We start from the raw sequence: 26073 nt of genomic DNA, 5'->3' as shown, positions 1-26073 counted from the left end.
GCATCAGATTTCCTGAGAACATTTTGAAACTATCCTGGTGTCTGTGTCCAAAGATTCAGGTTCAATGAGTTTGCAGCTACAGTGTGATGATGCTTCCTTGGAGATGTAGTGGGAGTGCAGAGAGAAAGACCAGCTAGTCCCTTGGGAGGGTTGAAGAAGGCTTCACAAAGGTCATGAATGATGATAGCACCAGGGCTCAAGGGTAAACAGATGCTTCTTGGGGAAGAGGGGTTTGGAGTGGGGTGGACTCAGCCGAGAAAGAAGGTACATCACAAAGTTCAACTGCACTTTTTGTGGACCTATCATAAACAAGACAAGCTTCTGGACACATTTATCTCATCTATTTCTTACCACAACCCAACAGGGGTGGTAGTATAATCTCCTTCCATATATGTAGACATTAAGTGGTTTGGATATCTCTCCTAAGTTCACAATAGAAGTAGGGTTCAAACTCAGGACTTCAAAGCTCATGGTCTTTCTGTTGGCTTCCTCTGTCGATGGTGGTTTAGTGTGTTCAGTGAGCAGCAAGAGTTTAACGTGCTCAGAGGTCTGGGTGGGGCAACCGTTGCAGAACAGGCAGAGAGGCAGCCTCTTTGTTATTTCTAGCATTCACAGCAACCCTCCTGTGCTTCCAGGCTTCAAGAGACCTATAGCCTGGGAGCCTTTCCTAAGAAGGATGTGCACCTGGCTTCCTGCAGCCTGTGCCTGGGATTAGCCCCTCCCATCTTAGTGCTGTTGAGGTCTCCGTTGTTAGGTGCGGTGGCATTGGCTACCTTCCCCTTGGGATTTCCCTCCTAAGGTTACCCAAAAGTAATAAACCACCCAGGTGCCCCAAGGCAATTTGGTTTGCTAGTTAGAAAGAAACCAAGATCTTCTTGATCTTGTGTGTTAACCCTGACATCTCAGTTTGGAAGCACACAAAAGATATTAAGCATGTGGGGACTCTATTTTTTTACATTAAATATATACAGTACCTGGAATGGGGACCACGGGAAGTCTCTCAGATCTTCTGAAACTTTGAGGGTGGGTGGCAATGAAAGGAAATAGCCCCTCATTTTGTTTATTAACAAAGTCACAAGAGATAGGCTCTGCCTGACTCTGGGTAGGAAGTTGAATTTAATTTTATTGAATAAACAACTCATTTTAGCTTAGTGACTCATAGGGTAACTTCAGTCAAAAGAAACTTAATTTACTCCTGCTTCACTCTATATTCTAGTGTCTCCAGAAGTTCAAAGAAGCCACTATACTGGAAATACTGTGAGTGGGTTAGGGTTTTGTTCAAGGAAGTCCTGTAGTAAAAAACTGTGCTCAGGTTGAGTAGCAAACCTGCCGGACTCCAACACGGGCAGTCACTTTTGTACCAAATAGAATCTATGGCAAGGTGGGGAGGTGGTGTCTGAACTGTAATGTCTAAACAGTTTCTCACAGAGGAAAAGAAATTGCTAGTGGGACTTACGGTGGATGGTCTCATAGTGCTTTTTAAAATCAAGCTTATTATAAACTAAAAATATAGGGGCCCTTGAACAAAGTAGTTGTTGACTTTGTGTTGCCTTTTCTGGCCAAATGGCTCATAGATGATCATGATCCCCATGTGGAGTTTCCAAAATGGGCCTGTCCTCTGCACGCCAGTCTGCTATTTCCAGATCTCTCCTGGACATTTTCACTCAACTTCTGCAAACTCCACCTGTCCCACTGAACTTGCCATCTTTTCCCTGACTCACCCTCCAACTTCCCTTACTGCTGACCTCATCTCCAGTTTTCAGATGTCCTGACCAACTCCTGGAGCTCCCAGTATTCAGGATCTTCAAGTTTTATCTCCTCTGCTAGACAACAACTCTGGATTTATACTTTCATTTCTGCTGCCATCATAGTCGGCTGCCTGATTACATTGCTCTTGATTCATTGAGTCCGTCCCTCCTACATCTGGATGTCAGTTAATTTTCTCAGACACTGTTTTATCCTGTTTATCTTTTTTCTCAAAATTCTCTAGTCATCCTCTGCTTAATGAATCAGCTTCAAATTCTTTGTCTTGGCATTCCAAGCCTTTCCATTTTCTCTCTAGTCAACATACTTTATTTACTACTTTTTGGACCTTCTTCCTACTTAATGATTTTATGTCCCCATCTGTCAGCTCAGTCTCACTTTTAGGCAATTCCTTAACCAGTCAACACTATACCTTATCTTTCGGGACTCAGTACAAGACCGTAAAGCCCCCCTTTCCTACTCTTTAGTAATCTCTGCCTTCCCTTGTCTCTGATTATTGTTATGTCAATTATTTTGCAATTAGATCATTTACTCTCTTGTATGGTCCTTGGTGTGATATGTATTTGTCTTGTCCATGTAATGAGATTGTTTACTCTTTGAGGGTGATGAATGGTTCAAAGTTTCCATTCTAGCCCTCAGAATCCTCTGCCAGGGAATAGCATACAATAGGTTTCTCCCCTATCCCCCTAATCCTTGTGGACCTAAATGGAATTGTTTAGGTTTTTTTGATTCGTGTCTCTGATAGCCTTCAGTCTCATTGCTGTCTGGGACAGAAGCTAGTCACCATGCAAAAGGCAATGTCAGTCCCACAGTTGTTGGTGTGGCTCAGGGCACCTTGGCTTCATGGCCTTGTTGGCATAGAGTGGGTGTTCTATTTGTGAATGACTGAATGATAACTCAGAGGAAATACTGAGCTCCCTTACCCAATTTTCAATTTTTCATCACTCAGATAAAAAGTAAATACTTTACATTAGCAGAAGGCAGTGGCTGTCTTCAGCTCTAGCTTTAGAAGGTGAAAATGGTTTGTTTTGGAATATGGCTTTTCTTAGACAGATATTTGGAATGATCTTTCCTGACTTCTCTGCTTGGATTCTACTTGAATCCTTCATCTTTCAATACATTTTTATCTAGTTGAGTAGAATTGTTGATCACTCTTTTCTGGTTTCTTAAGTCTTGAATCATATTTTGAAATGGCTCTATCAGCTGGCCTTATAGCACACAGCCCACCTTTATGTCATTGTTGCTTTTGTAACTGCTGCATTTTGACTCCTCCAGGAAGCCTTACTTAATTTCCCAAGACAGAGTTAATTATTCCCTTCCCTAATGACTGTGAATCCTATATATGCATATATTTCTTATATTATATATACTGTTATTATAAATATATGTTATAATCACACCCTATCAAAATTTATTTACGTCTATCTCTGTAAATTCCTTAGGGACAGTGGCTATGTCTCATTCATCTTTGTATCTCCCGCTCTTGGCACACTGCCTATCACAGGAGGTGCTCCATTGATGTGCATTGATGGGGTAGTGATAGAGAGTGAGTGAAGCTGTCAGGACACTGTCAACTCTGTCTTCTGCAATGTGGTGGCATTTCAGTGGCTAACCATCCTACTGATCTGGCACTTCCACAGATGAAGTGCTGGGGAGCTTGCAGTCAGAAGCCCTGAGTGCACATCATGGAGTGTGGGCCACCTGAGCCAGAAAACCCCACAGCCACAATCAGCGCCTTGCCTTTTTTCTAGAGGAAAATAAATATTGAACTTTGAAATTGCGAGGTGTTACCTTGGCACTCACAAGTGCAAGAAGAGGTCTGAACTAGTCCCAATCGCCGCCTCCCTTCTCTGTGTGGGGAGCACAAGGCTGGGGTGGGGTCAGGGTTTGTGGGAATGCGGTAGCATCCTTTGAATTCAAATCCCCCAGTGAGGATTTTTATTGTTGCTTCAATCTCATTGCTCATTATTGGTCTGTTCAGGAGTTCTATTTTTCCCTGATTGAGTCTTGGGAGGTTGTGTGTTTCTAGGAATTTGTCCACTTCTTCAATGTTTTGAGTTTATGTGTATAGAGATTTTCATAGTATTCACAGATGATATTTTGTATTTCTGTGGTGTCAGTTGTAATATCTTCTTTTTCATTGTCAATTGAGCTTATTTGGGTCCTTTTTCTTCCATTCCTGGTTAATCTGGCAAGAGGCCTGTCAATTTTGCTTATCTTTTCGAAAAACCAACTTTTTTTCCCCAGACCAATGGTACAGAACAGAGAACCCAGATATAAAACCATCCACATACAGTCAACTGATCTTGGACAAAGCAGACAACAATATACACTGGTGCTGGGAAAATTGGATAGTCACACGCACAAGAATGAAACAGGATCCATATCTCTCACCACTCACAAAGATTAATTCAGATGGATAAAAGACTTAAATGTAAGGCATGAAACCATAAGAGTGCTAGAAGAAAACGCTGGAAAAACTCTTCTAGTTATCAGCCTAGGCAAAAAATTTATGAAGACTCCAATGGCAATCACAGCAACACCAAAAATAAATAAATGAGACTTGATTAAATTAAAAGGCTTCTACACAGCCAAGGAAATAATCAACAGAGCACATAGACAACTTACAGAATGGGAGAAAATATTTGTAAGCTATACATCCAATAAAGGTCTAATAAGCAGAATCTACAAAGAACTCAAGCAAATCAGCAAGAAAAAAACAACCAACCTCATTAAAAAGTAGGCAAAAGACATGAACAGAAGCTTTTCAAAAGAAGATACACAAATGGCCAATACAGGTATGAAAAAATGCTCAACGTCACTAATTACCACAGAAGTGCAAATTAAAACCACAATGAGATATCACCTTACCCCTGTTAGAATTGACTTTTTATTATTAAAAAGTCCAAAAACAACAGATGCTGGCTGGTGTGGATGCAGAGAGAAAGGAATGCTTATACATTGCTGGTGGGACTACAAATTAGTACAACCTCCACGGAAAACAGTATGGAGATTCCTCAAAGAACAGAAACTAGACCATTCATTTGATCCAGCTATCCCATTACTGGGTATTTACCCAAAGGAAAAGAAGTCATTTTATCAAAAAGACACCTGCATGTGAATGTTTATTGCAGCACAATTCAGAATTGCAAAGATGTGGAATCAACCCAAGTTCCCATCAATTCATGAGTGGATTAACAAAATGTGGTATATGTATACCATGGAGTACTACTCAGCCACGAAGAAGGATGTATTAAGACCTTTTACAACAATTTGGATGGAACTGGAGACCATTATCCTAAGTGAAGTATCTAAAGAATGAAAAAACAAACACCACGTATACTTGCTATTAAATTGGAGCTAACCTATGAGCACACATAAGCAAAGAGGGAAGTAAAACTCATTGGAAATTAAGCAGGGGATAGCAGGGAGCAGGAGATGAGGGAAAACCTACCTAATGGGTGCAATGAACACTGTCTGGGTGATGGCAACACTTATAACCCTGACTCAAGCATAACAAAAGCAATCTATCTAACCAAAAACATTTGTATCCCTGTAATATTTTGAAAAAAAATAGTAGTTATTATTTTCCAATGGTATGTATGTTTATGAAAATATCTACATGATAAATTAAGTGAAAAAAGTAAGTTTAGACAGTAATATAGGGTACAATCATGAGTGCATTTATTTATATATTCTTGAGGAAAGTATGGAAGGATATAAAAGGAGTCTTCACTTTTTTTGTAAACTGTAGAACTTTGTGCAGATAAAAATAATAAAATCTGATATTTGAGTGTTAAAAAAAAAATCTCCCAGTGACATTTTATTTCAGGTTTTTTTCATTTTGTATGGTTCTTACAGGTGACATTAAAAGGTTTCTATAAGGTTACTGAAAGGCTGTAACCGTCCGCTAAGAATTCTCTTAGGAAAAGGAGTTTATAAGCAAACTGTCCCTCCATTTTTAAAATGAAGATATCACTTAGCGCTCGATGGTTTCCAACATGCTGGGTGGCTTTTGATCAACAGTTCTTCACTGAATATATTTTATATGTCAAAGAAAGAATGGCTGCAGGGCATAATATGTTTTAGATGGCAGCTTTTTAAAAAGCACTCAAGTCTCTGGGTCACTTCTTTCTCATAAAAAGGTTAATATATATATATACATATGTTTGTATATGTTGGTTCTATTTCGGAAATAATAAGCAAAGGACAATATTGTTGTAGCTCTACTAAAATGACCTCATGCTTGTGCAGCTAAAGTGACCCTGACAAGGAAGGCAAGTCTGGAGGAACAGAGGTTTAAAGATCAAGATTAGCAAATTAACAGGCAGGAAAAGCCAAATAGTCAATTAACCTACTACTGCAAAGCCGGGGGCCTGGTCTGGAGTGCTGGGTTCTCTGTGGCAGCTGATATTTGGTGCCCCAAAACCTCTGGCTGAAGCTGTTTCCTTCCCTCAAGCTCCACAGTCACTGGGCATGTTTTCTTTGTATGTCACTTCCTCTGTGGAAATCACTTTGTGTTGCTCTGAGATGGTTGCCACGGGAACATCTCAACCTAGTCATTATCTACTCAGGCTACTGATTATATTAAATCAGGAGCCAGAGCTGTAGGGGTTGCCGGAGCCGCCTGCTCTGCAGAAGGTTGTAATTCTGCGGCTTTCACCTCTGTGTCCACACGTCTCTGAACACTCTTCTCTACGTTTTTGCCTCTTTTGTTTTCCCCCAAACAGAGTTAGTAAACAAAATAAATCCATAGGAAACAAGCGTTGGGATAATAGAGCTAGCTCGCGTGTTAGTACATCGCCTGGAATAAGAATAATTCCCCGCCCTGTCTCTCACTTTGTTCTGTCCTCCATGCCTAGGTGTAAAGATAACTCTCTTCTTTAAAGGGTTGTATTTTCTGTGTCCCACACAATGGTGCCGAAGCATTTCCTGCTATTTATCCAGAGAAGCTTCTGGAAATTAAGAGATGCCTCTCTTCTTAATCGTATAAAATAGAAACAGGAAACAAAATTGGCTTACATATTTTTATTGATCTGGGTGGATCTCTTACGAGGAGGGTTTTCTAATCTTTATTCCTGGAATGTATACGATATATTATTATTATTTAATGGACAAATTAAAATTGTATATATTTATGGTGTACAATATGATGTTTTAAAATGTGTATACATTCTGGAATGCTAAATAAACTTAAATAACATATGTATTACCTCACATACTTATTTTTTTGTGGTGAGAACACGTAAAATTTATTCTCTTAGCAATTTTCAAGTATTTAATACATTTGTTACTATCTTCACTATGTTGTACAACAGAGCTCTTAGTCTTATTCCTGCATGCAATCTTTGAGATGCATTGTATTGAAGTTCTCTTTTGTAGGAAAACCTATATAACAGTTGGCCTTGTAGTTTAGTGTCCAAACCCAGACATTTTGGGAGTAAAAGATGGCGCTATTAATAAGTATTCCTGAACAACAGGTGCAAATTAAGACTATGCCAGGAAAACCAAGTATATATAGTCACCTTATGTATAGGCAGTAGGTACATAAGCATGGTAGTACTGTGCTGTTCTTCCCCTCCAAAATATGTAGAAATGGACATCTCTTCCAGAAGAGTATTTGTGCAACTGGAAATTATAATTTTAAATTGAAATTTTAAATCTGGATTAACAACAGAGGTTCCCTTTCTGTTTATACTTCTGTCTCATGTAAATTTAGTCAATGGGAGTCCATTCTTGAAAGTAAAGTGATGGCACTGGGAATTAAAAAGAAAAAAAGTGACATTAACAAAGGAAAATAGACTAGTCTGAATATGCCTATGGAGATGTCATAAAACCCTCTTAAATACTGTTAAAAAAAATCTAAGTTAGGGGTTGGCAAACTTGTTCTGTAAAAGGTCACATAGTAAGTGTTTTTGGCTTTGTGGACCACATAGTCTCTGTTGCTACTACTTTGCCATTGTAGTGTGAAAACAGCCATTGCCGTCATATAAACAAAGGGGCATGGCAGTGTCCCAATAAAATTTTATTTACCAAAACAGACAGGGGCAGGGGGATAGATTTGGCGTATGGGTTATCATTTATCGACCCTGTTCTAGTTAATCTGTTTTAATATCTAGAAACTTTGTTCTTGTAGAAGACAAGTTATTTTAGAAATTAATTGTGATGTCCCCTATCCTTCTATGACTAATGGGGCCAATGGAGAAATGCAATGGCTTTATTATTTAATATAAATTTTTGCTTATGCATGTTGCAGTGATCCAAGGCACATACTGAGGTGGGTGGTAGAGGATAGACAGGGACACTCTGCATAGGGAATGGCAGTCGTGTGGGTTTCACAGGCATTTTAGAAGGAAGGCTGTAGGGATGCAGAACTGGGGAATAGAGGCTATGGCAATTTGGCTTTTTCTATATATGGTTAAAACAAAAAAAATCCTAGATTAGATTCTCCCTTGGGAGAGAGAGCAAAACTGCAAGCACCTGAGGAAAATGAAGTCTTGGGTCTGCGCCCATACTTGCAAAAAACTGACTCAAAATTAAAGTGATATAAAGAATCACTTTAGTTTAGAACTTATAGCATAGAATTGGAATCAGTTGGTAAAGATAAAAGTTTTAGGAGAAAATCCCAAAATGTTCCAAAATGTTTCCCTTTAGGCAGAAAGCACACACTGACAACTCAGGCAAACTACAGCAAGGACATGAATGAGATTAAAGAGATTAGTACATAAAGCAGTGGGAGATACAATATATAATATAGCTTATGTGGCTGTATGTTGCACAGATGTCCACATGCCTACTGCTACACGGTAGCAAGCTGCCGTAATTGCAGACTAAGTTAGGAATTGTGGAAGGTGACCGCAGTAATGTTATTGGTTCTAGTTTCAATTCACTAACAGGCTATGTGGGGGATTATACAAAGGGGTGGGTAGTACCACAAATAAAGGAGAATCTTAGCGGTCTTCACTCCTATTTGTGCTGTTCAGTTAAACACAGGGGATGATTTACATTCATAGTTATTTAATGTAATCTTTTTGAGGAGACCCTTTAATTGGTTAAAGTTAGATAAACTATAGTTACTTAGTGTTCAGTAACTATGAAGAGACTGTCCTTAGGATCGTATGGGCTATTTAGGGATGTGTTTTATACATATAGGAAAAAAATTGAGACCACTTATGAAGCAAAATACAATGAAGGCAAATTAATATTGCCTTAGCATTTGTCACAAATTCAGGGACATGAGTGAAAGAGTTATCCAGAGTGGAGTGCTGAGAAGAGCAAAAAGGGAATTTCAGGATGGATGGCCAACATTGTCACTGGATGGGTGGAGGGTCTTGAGCAACAGGTGGGGGCAATGGGGGAGGGGGAGAAACAGCATCCAGGGCCGGGAAGAGAGGCTGGGGTGAGCCCAGGCACTGGGACATTCTGGAGGACCACCAGCAGAGGGGGGACGCGGTGGCAGCTACTTGTAGATGATCTTTTACAGGGTGAATAATATGACAGTGAAATATTATCTGCAGTGAGTTTCTCTTTAAATTTTTATTTATTTTTGCAGATGTTTTTCAGATTACAAAAATAAAAGAAAAAATTGTAAAAAAAATCCAAATGTTACAGAAGCCTATGATGTAGACAGTTAAATATTCTATTGTCTCACCTGCCAAGATAACCACCATAGGCAGTGATGTTGCTTATTGACAGTGGGATTAAATTTTTATTTTCATTTGGATCCTTGGAATTATAAAGAGAAATATCTCCTATTTTCTTAATTTATTCATGGTTTATATTAGAAACCATGAAACAATATCTCATCTACTACTGCAAAGAGGTTTTTTGGTTATTTTCTCCCTCCAACTAACAGGATGGGTTGCTTTTGGAGAGTTCTGGTCCATGTGAAACAGTGAACTGGATCCCTTGGTCATCCCTGTCCTGCTTGGTGCAACCACATGTCTGGGACCTGGAAATCCATGTGGTCTAGAGACTGTCAAAGGTGTAACTTCCATGGGTAGCTGGAACAGCCCATTCAAGGTCATAAGAAGAGGTCAGAGACATGATTGGCTATATCCACAGGCTATATCCAATATTGCACTGGTCTCATGACTCAATTCTGCCTTCTATAAAGCATTTTTGGGGATGTGGGTGGGGAAGGTTGTCTGTAATATGGAAGGGGTTACTCCAACTTTCTGTGTCCCTGAAAGAACTGAAAAAACAGACACCACACATTGATATGGGAGGTTACCCAGCCAGGAGAAATACAAACATGTCCATCTCCTATTGGCCTTTCAAGTATCTAAGGATCAGAAATAGCAAGTTCTAATTTCTCCTAGTAATTTCCAGGGGTCAAAGTAAATCAAATTACCCCCTTAGCTGAGCTTGTTTATGTCACAGGAAAGTAATATTCTGTGGGTGCAATCCAACACTTTGAAATTTATAGATGGGAAGTGATATGAGAACAAAACACTGGAAACCTTGGAGCAAAATGTGAAATTTATCCACTTCTCCCCTACCTCCCCCACAAGCCCAAAGTGAAGGATGATTATGACAGGAGATATGAAATCTGGATGACTGGTCTCTGGTTTGGGTTTCCAGAGGAACCTAAGATTAAGAGAATTAGAACCAAAGGTTGAGCAAAACTCCCAATGAGGACTAGTAGACGGAGGGGACAGGGAGAAGTAAATGAAATTGGATGAAATTAGTGATAAAGGAGAAAGCAGCAAGTGCAGGTGAAAAGAACTTTGTCTGGTGAAGAGTTTGTGACCAGGAATGCAAGAACAGACCTCAAGGATTTAGATCAGGACCAAGCACTGAGAATTAGATAATGGGTGGGTTCCTAAGGGCAACTGCAGAAGAGGTTTCCCTGTGGGGTTTGAAAAATAAAATCGAATTATCATCTAGTCTGGTCCTGGGGGCTGAAGGTGGAGAGAATGTGCAGGAAAATGAAAACAATAGCTTCCTTGTATAGGGCTTCACCGGTTTTTAAGATTTACATTTTTAAAGCTGACATGATTTCACTGGACCCTCACTAAAGCTCAGAGAGGCAGGGCAGGGCCAGAATTACTTCCCTCATGAGGAAATTCAAAGACAAAGGGTTAAGTTCCAGTTGGCAGGAGAGGGACGCAGGAAGGAAGGCAGACCCTGGAAGGTTTTGAAGTTCAGGGGGAAATGAGGATTCTTTTTTTTTCCTTTTTGAAGAAAACGTTTGTTCCTTTCCAGGTACACTTGATTACTCACTGTTAAGTAGGCGGAAGTCAATGAATGGGTAGGAGCCTCGGCGTTCAGCAGGGACCCCTGTCTGACCCGTTAGTTGTACATCTCCTAGAAAACAGAAAATCCAAACAAATGTTTGAAAATGTTGCCAAGTATATTCACTTTTCTTCTGTAAATCCTCTTACCCATTTATGTCAATGAAACCAACACCAGATGTCAGGAGAAAAATGATTCCCTTTCACCTTACCGAAGAGAGTGCTATGTGTGAGGGATATTTGATTAATGCTGAGCGTAATGAACTTGGCAATGCGATAACAAACGAACCACTGCTCTCTTATATTTGCCTGGAAGATGTGTCTGTGAAAATCACAACAACTTATGTTCCATAGTCTTTTTAGACTTCCCAGAGCCATAAAAATGAAGCGTCTGAATCTGGAAGGACAAACGGTGTGTTGAGAATGTAGCTTTTGTCTTATAAGATTTAATCAGCCAGAGTGTCATTTCTCTTGGTTCCAGCACAATCATTTTCTGACTGGCATCCACCTTCCTTGTCCCCAGATTGTATCATTTACCGATCTGCCCAAAGGCTAGCCTTGTTCCAGGTACATTAGCCACTCCGCCATCCTTGCACATAGGACAGTCTGGAGAGCTTCTGGGACTATTTATTTGTAGTTTTCCTTTAATATCTGTGTTCATTTTCCTTTTTTTTTTTTTTTTTTGGTGTGTGTCCTGCCTTCCAGATCAAGGGAGGTAATGGAGTAGAGTGAAAAGAGCATGGACTTTAGAACGAGGTAGGCCTTGGAGAAGCCTGGCTCTCACACTGACTGACTTGTGCGATCTTGGCAAATTTATTTCTGAGCCTCAGTTACCTCATTTATAAAATGAAGATGAGACCTACTTCGAAATGTCATCAATCACAGATCCTAAAATAATACCTGCTGCCTGGCAATAAATGCTGGTCTATTTGCTTCTAAACTGCAAAGCAGGGATCATGTATGCCATGTTATTTGTATTTCTCCACAGCAGTTTGTGTATTGTCTGGTACTTAGTGGACTCTAAGTGAATGTCCTCTGTTGACATGAGTAGATATAAAGACCAAATTCACCAGTTATTACACATAACATGAAAGCAAAGGAGAGGTAAAAATACATGAGACCTGATATAGTTCTGGAAGAACCAAATCAGGGAAGGTTTCAATTCCAGTAGTAATGGGTTCATGGCCATGAACGACTTTGTTCTAGAACTCAGGTGGCACTGGGGCCCCAGCCTGGGAGTGGAGAGACTTACAGTCTTCCCTCCTCTTTCCTAACTCCTGGAGTTACCCAGAACCGGGGTGAGATCCCCATCTGCTGCAACCCCTGCAACTGATGGTGCTTAAAATGTCGCTCATGGAAGGGCCTTGAGTGTACTTGGGGTTGGAAAGTGCTGTGAGCTCTGGGGCTATCCTCTGCTTTGAATTTTATATTGGTGCCTTATTTACTATCTCATATAATCTGATATTATATTGCCATATTGATATTAAAGAACGTTACAACTTATGGATAGAAGAGACAAAGCAAAGTGGAAAGAAGAAAGAAGAGATGGAAAAGTACTTTTAAAAATATGAATATAAATTGACATCGAGGAAGGGAACACTGTTAGCTTTTTAAAAAAACATTAATTTATGTATTTTGATAAGTCCATAGGGTGGATGGCCAGTAGTTAAAGGAAAGTGATGGAGAAGAGTTGAAGTGTTTTCCTCTCCTCGGCAGTTGTCTTGAATACCCTGTATTTATCAAGCGCTGAAGGGTTTACAAAGCACTTTCACAAACATCACAGTATATTTATTTTCTTGTTTCTCTTGTTGGATCCTCGTAACAGCCTGGTGAGGAGAGCCACTTATTATTATTATTCTCCTTATCTTGTAAGTGACAAAATCGAGGCCCATGGAGGAATGGCTTCCAAGGACTGCTGTTCACCCTGTGGTCCCAGCTAGAGGCTGGGAGCTCTTAAAGGCCTAAGGTAGTAAACATATATGGACTTTAACTGAGCTGCCTGAGTTTATGGAGTTTTAAGCTTATATTAGTAATTAGCACTTAAATCTAGGTTGTTAGACGTCATAGGCAGAGAGCTTTCTCCTCAATACCATTGGTTTCTAACCTTATGGAATGTGTAGACCTGGTTTTTAAAATGAAAAAAAAAAAAAAACATCTTAGACCTCCCCCATAATACAAGACTTTAGATTTAGGGAATGAGGAGATAGCACCGCATGGCAGGATGGGCAAAGGGCAGGCAGTGCATGAGGAACTCGGGGACTCCTGTGCTGAGACATCAGCATTTTGCCATCTTGGGTAACTTGGGACAAACATTGACCACTTTGAGGTTGAGTTCTCTAATATTTAAATTGCATAATGATAGCAATTTTGCCTACCTCGCAAGGTTGTTGTGAGGAAAGCATAAGATCTATGAAATAATGATAGTTAACATTTATTGAACACTTACACTGTGCTGAGCATTTTACGTGCATTAACTCATATCACCAACCCAACAACCCACAGTAGGTATTTATTATTATTCTTAGACCATATTACAGATAGGCAAACTAAAGCCAATGCAAGTTGGATAATTTGTTCAAACTTACAGAGCTAGTAAGGGCAGAGCTTGTGCTTAAACTCAGAATGGATTTTAAACATCATGTTCTTAACCACTGTCCTATATTATCAGGATAAAAATTGTTTAAAGAGGTAAGCGTTAACATTTTGTACATAGTGTATGCTGTGATTGTTATTTGCCATTAAACCAAATATAGTTATCACAGTTTTGAGAAACTGAATACCAGGGGTATCCACCCCCTTAATGAATTCGAGGCTTAATCAGATGGATGTTGTTTATTCAAAGAGCAGTTCAGTGGAAATGGGCTGTATGAGCAAGACAACCAAATCCTGTCTGGATCAACAAGGCATCTACTACTTCCAAGTAAGAAATGGAAAGTAGTTATTGAAAATATTATTTAGCAGAACTGAAATTGGCTGGCAACTAATTTATTCAAATTCTTGACTAAGTGGCATTTTCATGCTGCTTCCCCACTTTTGGGAAAAAGAGACAAATAGCAAAGCAAGCTGATAGCAAAGATCCCTGAACAAACAAAACAAAACAAAACAAAAAAATCAACAGCAACCACAACAAATGACGAAACCATACCTGAAAGATTCAGTTTCAGTGCCCACCTGTCTGTAACTACAATAGCACTCTGAGAAGCTGTTACCTAATGATGGCCCTTTGGTGTAGTAAACAATTGTTTTCAAAAGGATTAAATCATGTTAAAAATACTAGTAAGGCAGGAGGCAGGACAATTGTAAGTGGGCTAACAATGCATTTTAGAAATTTTTCAACACCAGAAAAGTTAAATACAAACAAAGCAAACGTTCTGTATCTTGAGCATTCTATTTAGTTGAAGCTCTAGCATAGTAAGATTAATGTTTTCAGCCTATATTTCTAATGTAGAATGTTCTTTTTACTTCTCCCTGCTTTGATGAGCCCCTTCTGCTACCAAATTGCTTTAGTATGCTGGTGGGGAGAGAGAAGTAATTCTGTAACAACAGTCCTTGGAGGAGGAGCAGAGGCCACTGGGCTGTTGTCCGAGGGACAGAACAAGCGGTGTCCTGCTGTGCTGCTTTTACTGGCTCAGGTCTCAGGCAATCATCTATTTACCTAAGTCCTTATATCCAAGCTAAACAATTATTTTGACTATTCATTAAGCCCTTGTTTAACTTAAGCAGTTTTTTTTTTCCTTCTGGCAAATGAAAGGTGCTGTGGAAGCCGGTAGGAAGCGTTGACAGCTCAGAGTCATGTCCCCAGTCTGTTCTTATTGTGTTCCAAAAGGAAACAAACAGCAGGGGAATTCTTATTTTGAAAGGGCTGCTCCTCTTTTGCCTCTTCAGGCTGAAAACATAACATGTCGTCCTCAGTACCGAAGTCAGCAAACAGGCAGAGGGCTGAGCTGCCCTCGCTCTGGGAACCAAGACCTGGAGACGGCCCCTCACCCTCTCCTGGGACGTGGAACTGGGATGGACCTGGATGCACATTTGGCCTCTTACGCTGTCTCTGGTTAATACAAGCCTGTGCTTAGGGAGCAGACGTTTATGTGGCCTCTTATGTAACTGATGGGGACTTTGACAGCAATGACAACTTACAGTGGCTAAAGCATGGATCACATGACAGGAACCATACTCTGGCCCCAATCATGGTGTGTCGAGGTCATTTGAGGGTGGGGAATAGGTGTCAGGAAGGGACAGAGCAGTAGCTACTGTGCTCCTATGGCATCTGAGACCAATGAAGAAGATAATGGAGTTCTTGATGTAAACAGATTGCAGGGAACACAGGGTAGATTCATGGCAGGGGCGGGCGTCACTAAGGAACAAGGAAGATGAGGTGGTGGTGGTGTCAGAAATATGAAATCCCAGAGCAGCCCAAATATGGTGTGGAAGAGCAGCTCTCATAAAAGGTATTCCTTTGAGCTTCCTGAGCACATTACTAATTCATGTCGCTGCCACCACTTGCAAAATGAAGACAGAGAGAACCCAGATCCCACATCTCAGACAAGAGCTTTCACCCTACTGCGCTGCCTCAGTTGGAAGCTTTGTTTATTTCATGTGACTGCTCTCAGAATTAGCTAAGTGAATGATGTCTCCTAAGATGTTTATCTAGCCTAACAAAGAGGAGGAATGTTGTGCAATTTAATCACTCCACAGATTTATGGGGTAGTAGAAGCAGCCAGTTTAGATAACTCAGGCAGAGATTATTGTTCTGAGCATTGTGATCTTATATGAGAGACCGAAGATGGCTGATGAGAGCCGAATTTCCCCTGTTGAGTTTCAACCTTCCAATTTCTTGGGTGGGGCTGAGCCTGTCTGGTCACTACGGGCTGTGTGTTGAGCTGGCTAAGTCGGAGGCTTCCTGCCATTGCTGTTTCCTAGCTGTGTGTTCCAGGGCTGTCGGTGAGAGAGCTTTGCGTGGAGGAAAGGGGCAAACCAGGACTTAGTCGTCCAGAGACCACACTTTTGGCAAAAGGAACAAAATAAAGTTTTACTTTATTTTGTAAAGTAAAAAAGCTTTTTTTCTTTTGTAAAAATGTTCTTTCTTCTCTTTATAAAAATCTTGATCTTTATATCAAAATCTTAGAGAAGGGAAATTTCACCAAGTTAAAGTCCCCAAGCAATACTGTACTGCCTTGCAACTTTAGCTTAGAACGATTAAATACTTTGTGACAAACGTGCATTTGGGGACTTGCATGCTGCAAAAGTGAATATGGAAATAGTAGTGTGTTTATTTTCTGAAGCAGAGAAGGTAGGTTTTAACTGAGAAGAGTGTCAACAGTAGCTATCCTCATGTTTTAGCTTGATAGTTTTTCAGAGGGAACATGAGAAAAAAATAAGTTTCAGTCACTGAGAACACAGGAGTCTAATCAAAAAAGATATTGAACAAGAAGCAGCAGGAATGCTTAAGCAGAATTCCAAGAAGCTGTAAAAGAACTTAAAAGAACACGAAGACATGTATTCTCACAAAAGTTGAGAAGGGGAATGACCCAAGGGGTTGTTTTAGGGACTATACAATCTGGGTTAGCCTCGAGTAATGAAAACACGGGTGACAACTCACATGTCATTCACTTATTTCTGGGATAATACTTTTTATCTCCAGAGTCTCACTAACGCAATGTTTGTTGTTTTTTTTTAAAAATAAATGCAATATATATTAATATATGAACAGTGCTTAATACAGTGCTTGGCACATGGTAAGCCCTCAAAACCCAGTAGCTATTATCCTTATTTTGTTACTGTTCTTCTGATATTCTGGGGTTCCCTCCTCCACCCCTGTAAGAGCCAGTGTTATTTAGGAGGGTTTTCTCAGTGTCAGTAACTGTTGGAAGGACTTGACCTGCATGAGCTCCTTTAGTCCTCAGAACAACCTCACCAAGGCAGGTGTGCGTATCATGCCCATTGTACTGAGCACAGGGAGCTTGTAAGGGACTGAACTGGGACTCAAAGCCAGGTGGACTTGGGAGTCTTTATTTTCTAAACCACTCCTGCACGTGGCCAGCATCTTCATTCTCCACAGCGGTGCCCGAGTATGATTACCTGTGGTGTAACTCATGGCACCTTTGATCTTCCCAGGCTGTGTTTCTTCTCTCTCCGCTGGGCATTCCAGGGTTAATAACAGTAAGTACCAAAACTACGTCCTGAGGAAGGCCAAATGTTTATCCTGGTGATTCTCCATGGCAGCATTATAACCCCAGGGTGACAGGTGAGCTGTGGGTTGCAGCTCCGGAACCAGGAACCCCCAGTGGTGCTGGTTGGACCACAGGGAGATGTAGACTCCACCCGGGATGCAGGCATCTTGCAGGTCAGTAGAACTTTGAGGTATGTGAGTCAGCAAAGGGGCCAGTTCAAGAGCAGACTCAGAGAGTCCCTACACTACTTTAATTCATTTCAACAAATGCTCGTGCAAGCCATCATACAAAATGCTAGAAAGTAGGTGGGGAAAAGGGAAATACAAAGGTATATAAGATGTCCTCCTGGCACTCAGATATTTAACAGTCCAGAAGAAAGTCACATAAATGAGTAATATGGTATAAGCTAGAAGGAGTCTAACTTTTAATGATACTAGAATATTCAATTTGGGTCCTTCTCTCAGAAGCATTGAGAGGCTTTATGATTTTACATGGATAAATGACTTGGAAATTTCTGGGTTTAAAATGGCTTTCCAGCAATACTATAAAATATTTCAGTTAGAATTCAAAGAGAATTATTTACTGTTAAAATTTAAAATTAAATATAATTTTTACATTTAAAAGGCCTTCACATTTTAGAGTGAGGGGTGAAGGTGTGACTTAGACTCTTATACCAGGTCTCTAGTAAGCAGATTTCTGTGAGTCCATGCAAATAATTTAAATTTCAGTTAATTTCAGGCAAATATATGTCCCAATTTGCCCTGGAAGTTCTTGATTTGTGCCTGGTAATTAGTAATAGTGCCCCCTTCACATTCAAAAGTATTCTGGTTTAGACCATACCTCCTTACATGGTCACTCTGAGTGCAGCAATCTTGGCAGGGGGAGCATAGGCAAAGGTCCTGTGGCAGGAGGATGGCTTATTTGAGAGACAAAGGTAAATATGAATAGCAAAGAGAACAAAGCTTGTAGGGTGTCATGACTTTGTAGGATAGGCTTGGAAGTATGGTTTTATTCCAAGAGAATTAGGAAGCCATGGAATGATTTTAACAGGCAGACAATGTGTTCAGATTTGCATATTAAAAAACAATTTGGGGTGCAGTATGGAGAATTGATTCGGGGGAGAAAGAATGACTAGTAAAGAGATCTGAATAGATTTGAGAGATATTTAGTAGGTAAAATTGAGATATGGTGAGGAATTGCATATGAGGTCTGAGGGGTAAAGAAGTATCAAGGAAATTCTGGCTTGCATAACTGGATGACTGTGCTAATCACAGAAAAAGGGAATTCTAGAAGGACCCAGTTTGGGGGAGAAGTTCATGCCCTCAACTTTGGCCACACTCAGTGTAAGTGTTATTGAGATTTCAAAGCAACAATGTCAAGTAGACAGTTGGACATATGGATCTGGGGCTTAGAGGGAATGTCTAGGATGGAGTTGGAACTTTGTAAATCAGATAAAGCTATGAGCTTATATGAAGCTGCCTAAGAAGTGAAGTGGGAAGTGAATAGGGCCTTGAGCATCCAGCCTTGAATGACTGTAAGATGTAATGACTTGCTAGAGGAGGAAGAGTCTCTAAAAGGAAAAGGGGCAGCCATGGAGGCGGGAGGAAAACCAGAGTCATGTCATAGAAGAGAGTGCTTCAAGATGGAAGGCATGGTTTCCAGAAAGATCTCGTGGAAAGCGCAAGTGAAAGGATGACTGAAAACACTCCATTGGATTTTATTAAGTGACTTGAGACAGAGAGAGAGAGAGAGAGAGAGAGAGAGAGAGAGAGAGTGAGAAGCAGAGCCTTTTGGACATCACTTGGAGGTGGGGAACTGGGAAAGTTTCATTACAGAGATGATATTTAGATGGATCTTGAATGACAAGTAAAATTTTGAAAAGTAGCACTTTATAGTATTGGCTTGCAATTGGCTTAACTATGATCATTGAAATGATAGGATTTTTAGGAAAAATTATGCTGATCTTAAGAATAATAGTACTCTCTAAGAATGATGATAATTTGTATATTGCTCTGAGGATAGAATAGTTCATGTCATGAAAATGTCTGTAAATTTTTGCAAAATATAGTAATAACCTATCTAACCATTTCCTATTCTTAAATACACTTTAAGAAAAAACAGCCTAATGAAAACCAATGCCAAGAAAGGTATTTGTTGGGAAGGAAACACTGGGCACATCAATGAGAATAAATATAATTAGTAAGATGAAACATCAACCAAGTCCCAATATCACCGAATAATTTCTCATTTTTTTTTAAACTTTGAATAATTTGAGAGAAGCATTTTTATGTATTGTTTGTTTTCATGTGCTTCTGAACTTCCTGATTCTGGCCGGGAACAAGGACAAACTTGCCAAAATACTGCAAGAAAAGATGTTGCTGATCACGGATAGGAAATACTCCAAGTCCCAGGAGATAGTCTGTTCTTAGGAGACTTCCACACCAAGTCTGCTGACCTGAGAAGGACCAGCTGACCACCGTGCTCACCACCGGAGCCTGCTCAGGAGCAGGAAGTATTTGGGGGTTCTTCATTCCAGTCCTCTGTGCCAGCATGGTACTCGGGATTCTTTAAAGCTCCAAGTGTTGTTCATTTTTTGTTTGTTTTTCAGAAAGGAAACAGATGGCAAAAACTGGACTCGGTAGGGAAGTAGTTGAATTGATTATATTATATCCATGTCATAGAATGTTCTGTTGTTATTAAAAACAGTGACTTATATTTCTATAGTAACAGCTAACATGAATGGAGGCTTTAGTGGGTGCTAGGTAATATCTAAAGTACTTTTCATGAATTAACTCATTGCATCCTCACAGTAACTCCCTTAGATCAATACTGTTATCAGTACCGTGCCCTGAGAGACAAGGGTGTTGAAATACTTAGCCCAGATGATCTGGCCAGTGAGTGGGAAGCCAGATTTGAAATCCAGGTGACTGACTCCACAGCCTGTGCCCTTAAGTCATGCAGTACAATCCTTGTTCAAAGATGTCTTGACTTGAGGTGAGAGCCGCGATCTATTGCTAAGGGAGGATGCACATCCCATATTATTTTAAAACTGAATCACTAAGTAAAGAAATAAATAGCATGAAAATCTATTTCTTCCCTCTGTGACCTTGGTACATCTTACCCATTGCGGGATTTATTCACTCTTCCGTTTGGTTAAGTAGGGATAGTAATATTCCCCCTGTATACTTCACAGGAGGTAGGAATTAAACAACATCACATGGATAAAAGTGCTTTCCTAATCACTTCATCATAAAATTTTATGAAATATATTCTTTTTGATATTGCCATATAAATACTGAACACACATATTATATAAATTCTATATTGTATTATACTTTATATATCATGTAAATTTTACTATAATTGAAATTGTTATAAAAATCTAGGTCAGTATTAAAGTGTATTTAAAGGAAAGAACATTATTTTTTGATATGCAATTAAACATTATGTGAATTAAAGGGGTAATAATCAAATGGGTTTGGGAAACATGGAGGTTTAACATAATTAATCTTTCTTTTTTGTTAATTGTAAGATTTCTCAGACCTTCCAGTATGTTAATATACACTGTGAATATCAAAGAAAGTGAGATCACATAACATTTCCCAAACACATTTGTCTATGAAACATATTTTCCAAGTATCTACTAAGATGATCTAAGATAATCGTTTGGGGGAAAATAATGAAATAATTGGGTATATACTGCTCTGTGTGGAGCTTGTGTGTGTGAGTGTAAAATGCTTAGTGATCTAAGCATTGTAGTTTAGAGATCCCCTGGCTTAATCTCACTCCTTGCTTCCCTGTGTGTATGACTAAGTCTATATCTCTGGTTCTAATTTCTTTTTTGGGGCTGCAGACCAACTGGATGTTTATTCATTTATTTCACAAACACGTTTCTGAGTGCCTACTCAAACCAGTAGGCACTGTGTGCCTGGCCCTGTTCTAGGTGTTGGGAACATAGCCGTGAACAAAACAGGTAAAACACACCTACCTGCCCTTGTGGGGCTGAGATTCTAGTGGGGGAAGAAGACAGACAATGATCAAAATCCCATCCAAGTACTAACTAGGCCTGGCCCTGCTTAGCTTCCTAAATCAGTTAAGATCAGGCAAGTCTCAGTTTGTGTTTGGGGTGGTGTGGCCGTAGGTCTGTAAGTAAATTGCCTCCTGTAGGGAAGTGATGTGAGTGCTATAGGCTGCAATAAAGCAGGGAAGGGATGAGGAAGTGCTGCGTGGACTCCACTGTCTTGGATGGGGTAGGGCAGCAGCTTAACTAGGGCAGAGCCTGGGAAGGCCACACTGAGGTGATCGGAGCAAAGACTTGAATGAAGTGTGGGAGGAGCCATGAGGCCATCTGGGAGGAGCCTTTCAGGCTCAGGGAACAGCAAGCACAAGACTGTAAGGAACATGCCTGGAGTGTTCTAGAAGCAACAAGGAGGCCGCATGCTGGAGCACAGAGAGTGAGAGGGGATAAGGGCAGAGAGATAACCACTGGTGGGGGTGAGGAGGTGCTAGGTCTGAATGTGTCCATCTAAAATTCACATTGAAACCTAATCCTCAACATGGTGGTATGAAATGATGGGGCCTTTAGGGAAGTGATTAAGCTATGAGGGCTCTGCCATCTTATAAAAGAGGTTGAAGGAGCTGCCCTGTCCCTTGAGCTATGTGGGGACACACAGAAGGCACCATCCTATGAGGCAGAGTGAGTCCTCACCAGATGTAGATCTGTTACCACCTCAGTCTTGGACTTCACAGCCTCCAGAACAGTGGGCAATAAGTTTCTATTGTTTATACATTACCCAGTCTCAGGTTTTTGGTTTTATAGCAGCCTGAAGGCCTAAGACAGAAGGGCAGTGGCATATAGTTTAGGAGTCAGAGTGAAACAAAAAGACACAGGAGACTTTTGAACCAGAGGGCAACATGATCTGACTAAAGCTTTTAAAGGATTATGCCGGCTGTTTCCTTGAGAATAGACTGTTGGGTGCCTCACACATTTACTAGATCCCCAAATGAATGTGTTATCTTTTCCTATAACCCAGGTCCTACATTGCATTTCCCATGCCAGTTATGGTAAGTCCAGCCAGTAAGCAAGGACTGTTCTCTCTCTGCTCATTGCCCCCAGAGGTGGCTTTGCACTCAGAGGTGTGGATGCTGTGCCAGGGGCCTCTCTGGAAAAGGGGGCCAAGCCACCATGAACGTTCTCCTGGCTGCACAGAGAAGGCAGAAAATGGATCATGGCACACGGCCATGGGTCTATTCATTCACACAAGTTGCCCATCAATTTTATAAGTATGTAACATATAAGTATGGGTATTTTAGGGAGCGGTATATTTTGGAGCATTTTATTTTATCTATAAAATCATACTGGACCTTTCAGGGTATGTAGTTAGAAGAAAGACCTTGTAGCATGGTTACTTGGAATAAGGACTATTTGGGAAGCATATAAAATTCAGGAAACATTATCCACTGCACAAGCAGCCTGCACTTCACTAACTCACTGTGGGATTGATTGGACCAAATAGTAATTTTCCCAATCAGAGCTCTGCTGTGAATCGGACATACCCCTCCCAGGCGGCATTGTTCACACAGCCAATATACCTGGTAATTGAACTGAAGTGGAGATATTTTATAAGCAGGGATCATTTGATGTGTTTTTTCCTCCAGCTTTACTGGAGGACAAATAAAAATTATATGTATGTAGGATGTACAATGGGACATTTTGATATATGCATACATTGTGAAATGATTACCCCAGTCGAGCTAATTAACATATCTATTACCTCACCTAGAAATTTTTTTGTGTGTGGTGAGAACATTGAAGATCTATTCTCTTAGTAATTTTCAAGCAGACAATGCATTATTATTGACTATAGTCACCATGCTCTACAAGAGTTCCAGCATTATTCATCTTGTCTAACTGAAACTTTGTACCCTTTCAGCAACATCTCCCCATTCTGCCCTGTTTTTTTTTTTTTAACTGAATCTGCCATTTCTACCTCTTTGAAAATTTAGACAACTTTTGCCTTTTTCTAGTTTTCTGACACTTTCCGTATTCTTCATAATTCCATCAGGATTATTGACAGGCAGTTTTGCAAAGATATCTGTATGTAGTTGGGATTATAATTCAGTAGACCCAGAAAACATAATCCTCATTTTTGTTTGTTTGTTTTTCACTGTCTTGGGTTTTCATTCCTAACCTTCACACTGACACTTTTTAAAGACAAAATTATACCTTTTTCTTTCTTTTTTTTTTTGAGATAGAGGTGGCATATATTCTATATTATTCTCTTATTCATGCCTTATTATTAATTCTTTTTTTTTTTTTGAGACAGAGTCTCACTCTGTTTTCTGGGCTAGAGTGCTGTGGCATCAGCCTAGCTCACAGCAATCTCAAACTCCTGGGCTGAAGCAATCCTCCTGCCTCAGCCTCCTGAGTAGCTGGGATTATAGGCATGTGCCAGCATGCCCAGCTAATTTTTCTATTTTTAGTAGAGACAGGGTCTTGCTCTTACTCAGGCTGGTCTTGAACTCCTGAGCTCAAGAGATTCTCCCACCTCGGCCTCCAAGAGTGCTAGCAAATTATACCTTTTTCTAGTTTGAATTCATTCTTTTTGATAAGAAGAAAGAAAAAAAGATGTGGGGTGGGTGCATAGAGCTATTATCACTTTTCTCTTTGTCTTCTGCTGCTCAGAACATTTCACCCTTTTCCTAAGCCCCGGGCTGGTCCTTTTCCATCCTTGTTCATTAAAGAGGATTTTAATAAATCCTTTAAAAATCCTCTTTCTATTTATTTATTTATTTACTTATTTATTTACAGTCAGGCAAGTTGTCAATGAAAAGGGAAAAAATCCTCTTTTTTAATGATTTCTGTCATATATTTGTATTTGCCTTTGGTTGTATGAAACTTCTCCTATCTTTTGTGCATGTCATTAATATTTTAAAATACTATCTGACCTCAACAGAGAATTTTCTATACACTCTCCTTGACTTCTTTAGGTAAATGTTTCTTTTCTTGCTTACTGAGGCATTTTGTGATCTCAATATGATGTGGTTTCTATGTTTCCTGTCTACAACCCCCAAGGTCCAAGAGTATGTCTTAATTGTCATCAAACAATGTCTCCATTAACTGAATGAATACACATTGTAATAAATTTATCTTTTAAAGTTTTCTGTTCTTATCAAGTATATAGCATTTTAGAATCTTTTTTGTGAAAACATATACATCTTACTTTTTGAAATTAAAGTCTAACAGTGCCCAGGATTCCCTTTTCTGTGATCTATACACTACTTCCCTCTTTGTGATAAGTGAACCCAGAGAAGTAGTTCTTCATGTCCAAACCCAATTACATAATTTTAATGTTTTAATTTGACAACTGGAACTAAAAAACTATTTCAAATATATTGAAGTAATTATTTTGGAAATGGTAGATAAACAACAATGTTCCTTCACCACCAATGTTCATGGCGTACCTATTATAAATCTACTGTACTCATGTATTATGATATTAGAGATTACTATGATGATGAGCAATATAATGCAATAACAATGACTTTTATGCTACCAGGTGGTACTGGGGGACAATTTCCTTTAGTACTAATTGCTTAGTTTTTCATATCTGATATGTTGCTACTTATAGTTTCACTCCTGTAAGTATGATTGTATAATAACTGTTGGATGGATTTATGTGCAGTACATAATGTCTTCTGCACTGAGCACAAACTTGTTACTCTGAATTGCTTTCCTATTTGAGACACTCAGGATTCTAGCATCTGTATGTCTCCAGAGCTTCCCTACTTTTGCACTCTATAACACACATAAAAAATAACATTTGATGCCCCACTGGGTTAAATGTATCTGGTTGTTTATGTCCAGGGTCTTTTGGACTGGAATCTTGGCTGTCCCAGGCTTGCGTGGCCACTGGGGGAACTGAGGGAGTTTAATATTTCAGCACACTCGAGACCATTCCCAGCACATCAGTTAGGAAATTCTGATATATACAGTTAAGACAGCAATACCTGGAATTAAGCCTCAAACAAAGCTTATCATATGTATGATTTATTAGAGTATATGCTTCTTGAGGTCAGTGCACATCATGGAATCATAGAATCAAGCTTCAGAGAATCTTACTACTCATCAACAGTGGATGGGTAAGGTCAGGTATAAGTCACAGAAACTTGTAGTAAGAAGTAGAACATGAAACCATCATTTAAGGCAAAATGTTTTTATGTCTCTGAACTGACATGTGGTGACTTAGAAAAAGCTTTTGCACACCTTTAACCTGATAACCACATGATTCAGCAGTTGACTTATAACCAGAACATTTTCTCTTATTTTCTTTTCCATTATATTTTTAAGCTGGTCAGGATTTTAAAACCCCCTTCAGCCCAGGATAGGAAGAAAAAAGAAACTAGGTTAACATTCTACTCTTCACAACCATTATGATCAGTTATTTTCAATCAGATAGTCTAATTTAATTGGTCTGGAGTGAATCTGGCCTATTTTTACAGTTTCCCCAGTGACTTCAATGGGGAGACATTGCTGGGAACCACCATATCCCACTTTGTAACTGTACACACACGTTAAAGGACATACCCCAAAGCACGATTGCCCAACAAGATAGAGAAGACACATGCAGCAAAAGCAAATAGGGGAGAAAGCAAATATTTGTAATATGCATCATTCTGGGGCATTTATGAATTGCGTCTTGTTGGAATTCAGGCACTTCGATTGGGGGAATGGATTATCATTGTTCTGGTGAGTTAGCAGAAGCTTTGTGAAATGAACTGACATGTAGAGTATTTTGAAAAGAAAAACGTAGTAAATCTTTAAAGGATGACCTTCTTACAGGCTGGCAAACAGAAGGGCCCAATCAGCAAATAGAGAAATAGGTGGTGGAGTGGTCTGTTGG

The 26073-nt window shown here is 39.7% G+C and overlaps 1 protein-coding gene across 3 annotated transcripts in view; it reads right to left on the bottom strand.

The window, feature by feature from the left end:
* The window catches only part of PDE7B (phosphodiesterase 7B), a 291481-nt gene that overhangs the window by 66521 nt on the left and 198887 nt on the right, over positions 1-26073 (bottom strand). For all 3 annotated transcript variants that reach the window (XM_045544422.1, XM_045544421.1, XM_045544419.1), the window contains one exon: positions 10990-11073. In XM_045544422.1, the coding sequence (XP_045400378.1) occupies positions 10990-11073 (84 nt within the window). The remainder of the gene's footprint in view (positions 1-10989; positions 11074-26073) is intronic.

The sequence above is a fragment of the Lemur catta genome, chromosome 2 (assembly GCF_020740605.2).
Source record: "Lemur catta isolate mLemCat1 chromosome 2, mLemCat1.pri, whole genome shotgun sequence".
In the NCBI taxonomy this organism is placed as follows: Eukaryota; Metazoa; Chordata; class Mammalia; order Primates; family Lemuridae; genus Lemur; species Lemur catta.
This window is presented reverse-complemented; position numbering and strand designations above follow the sequence as displayed.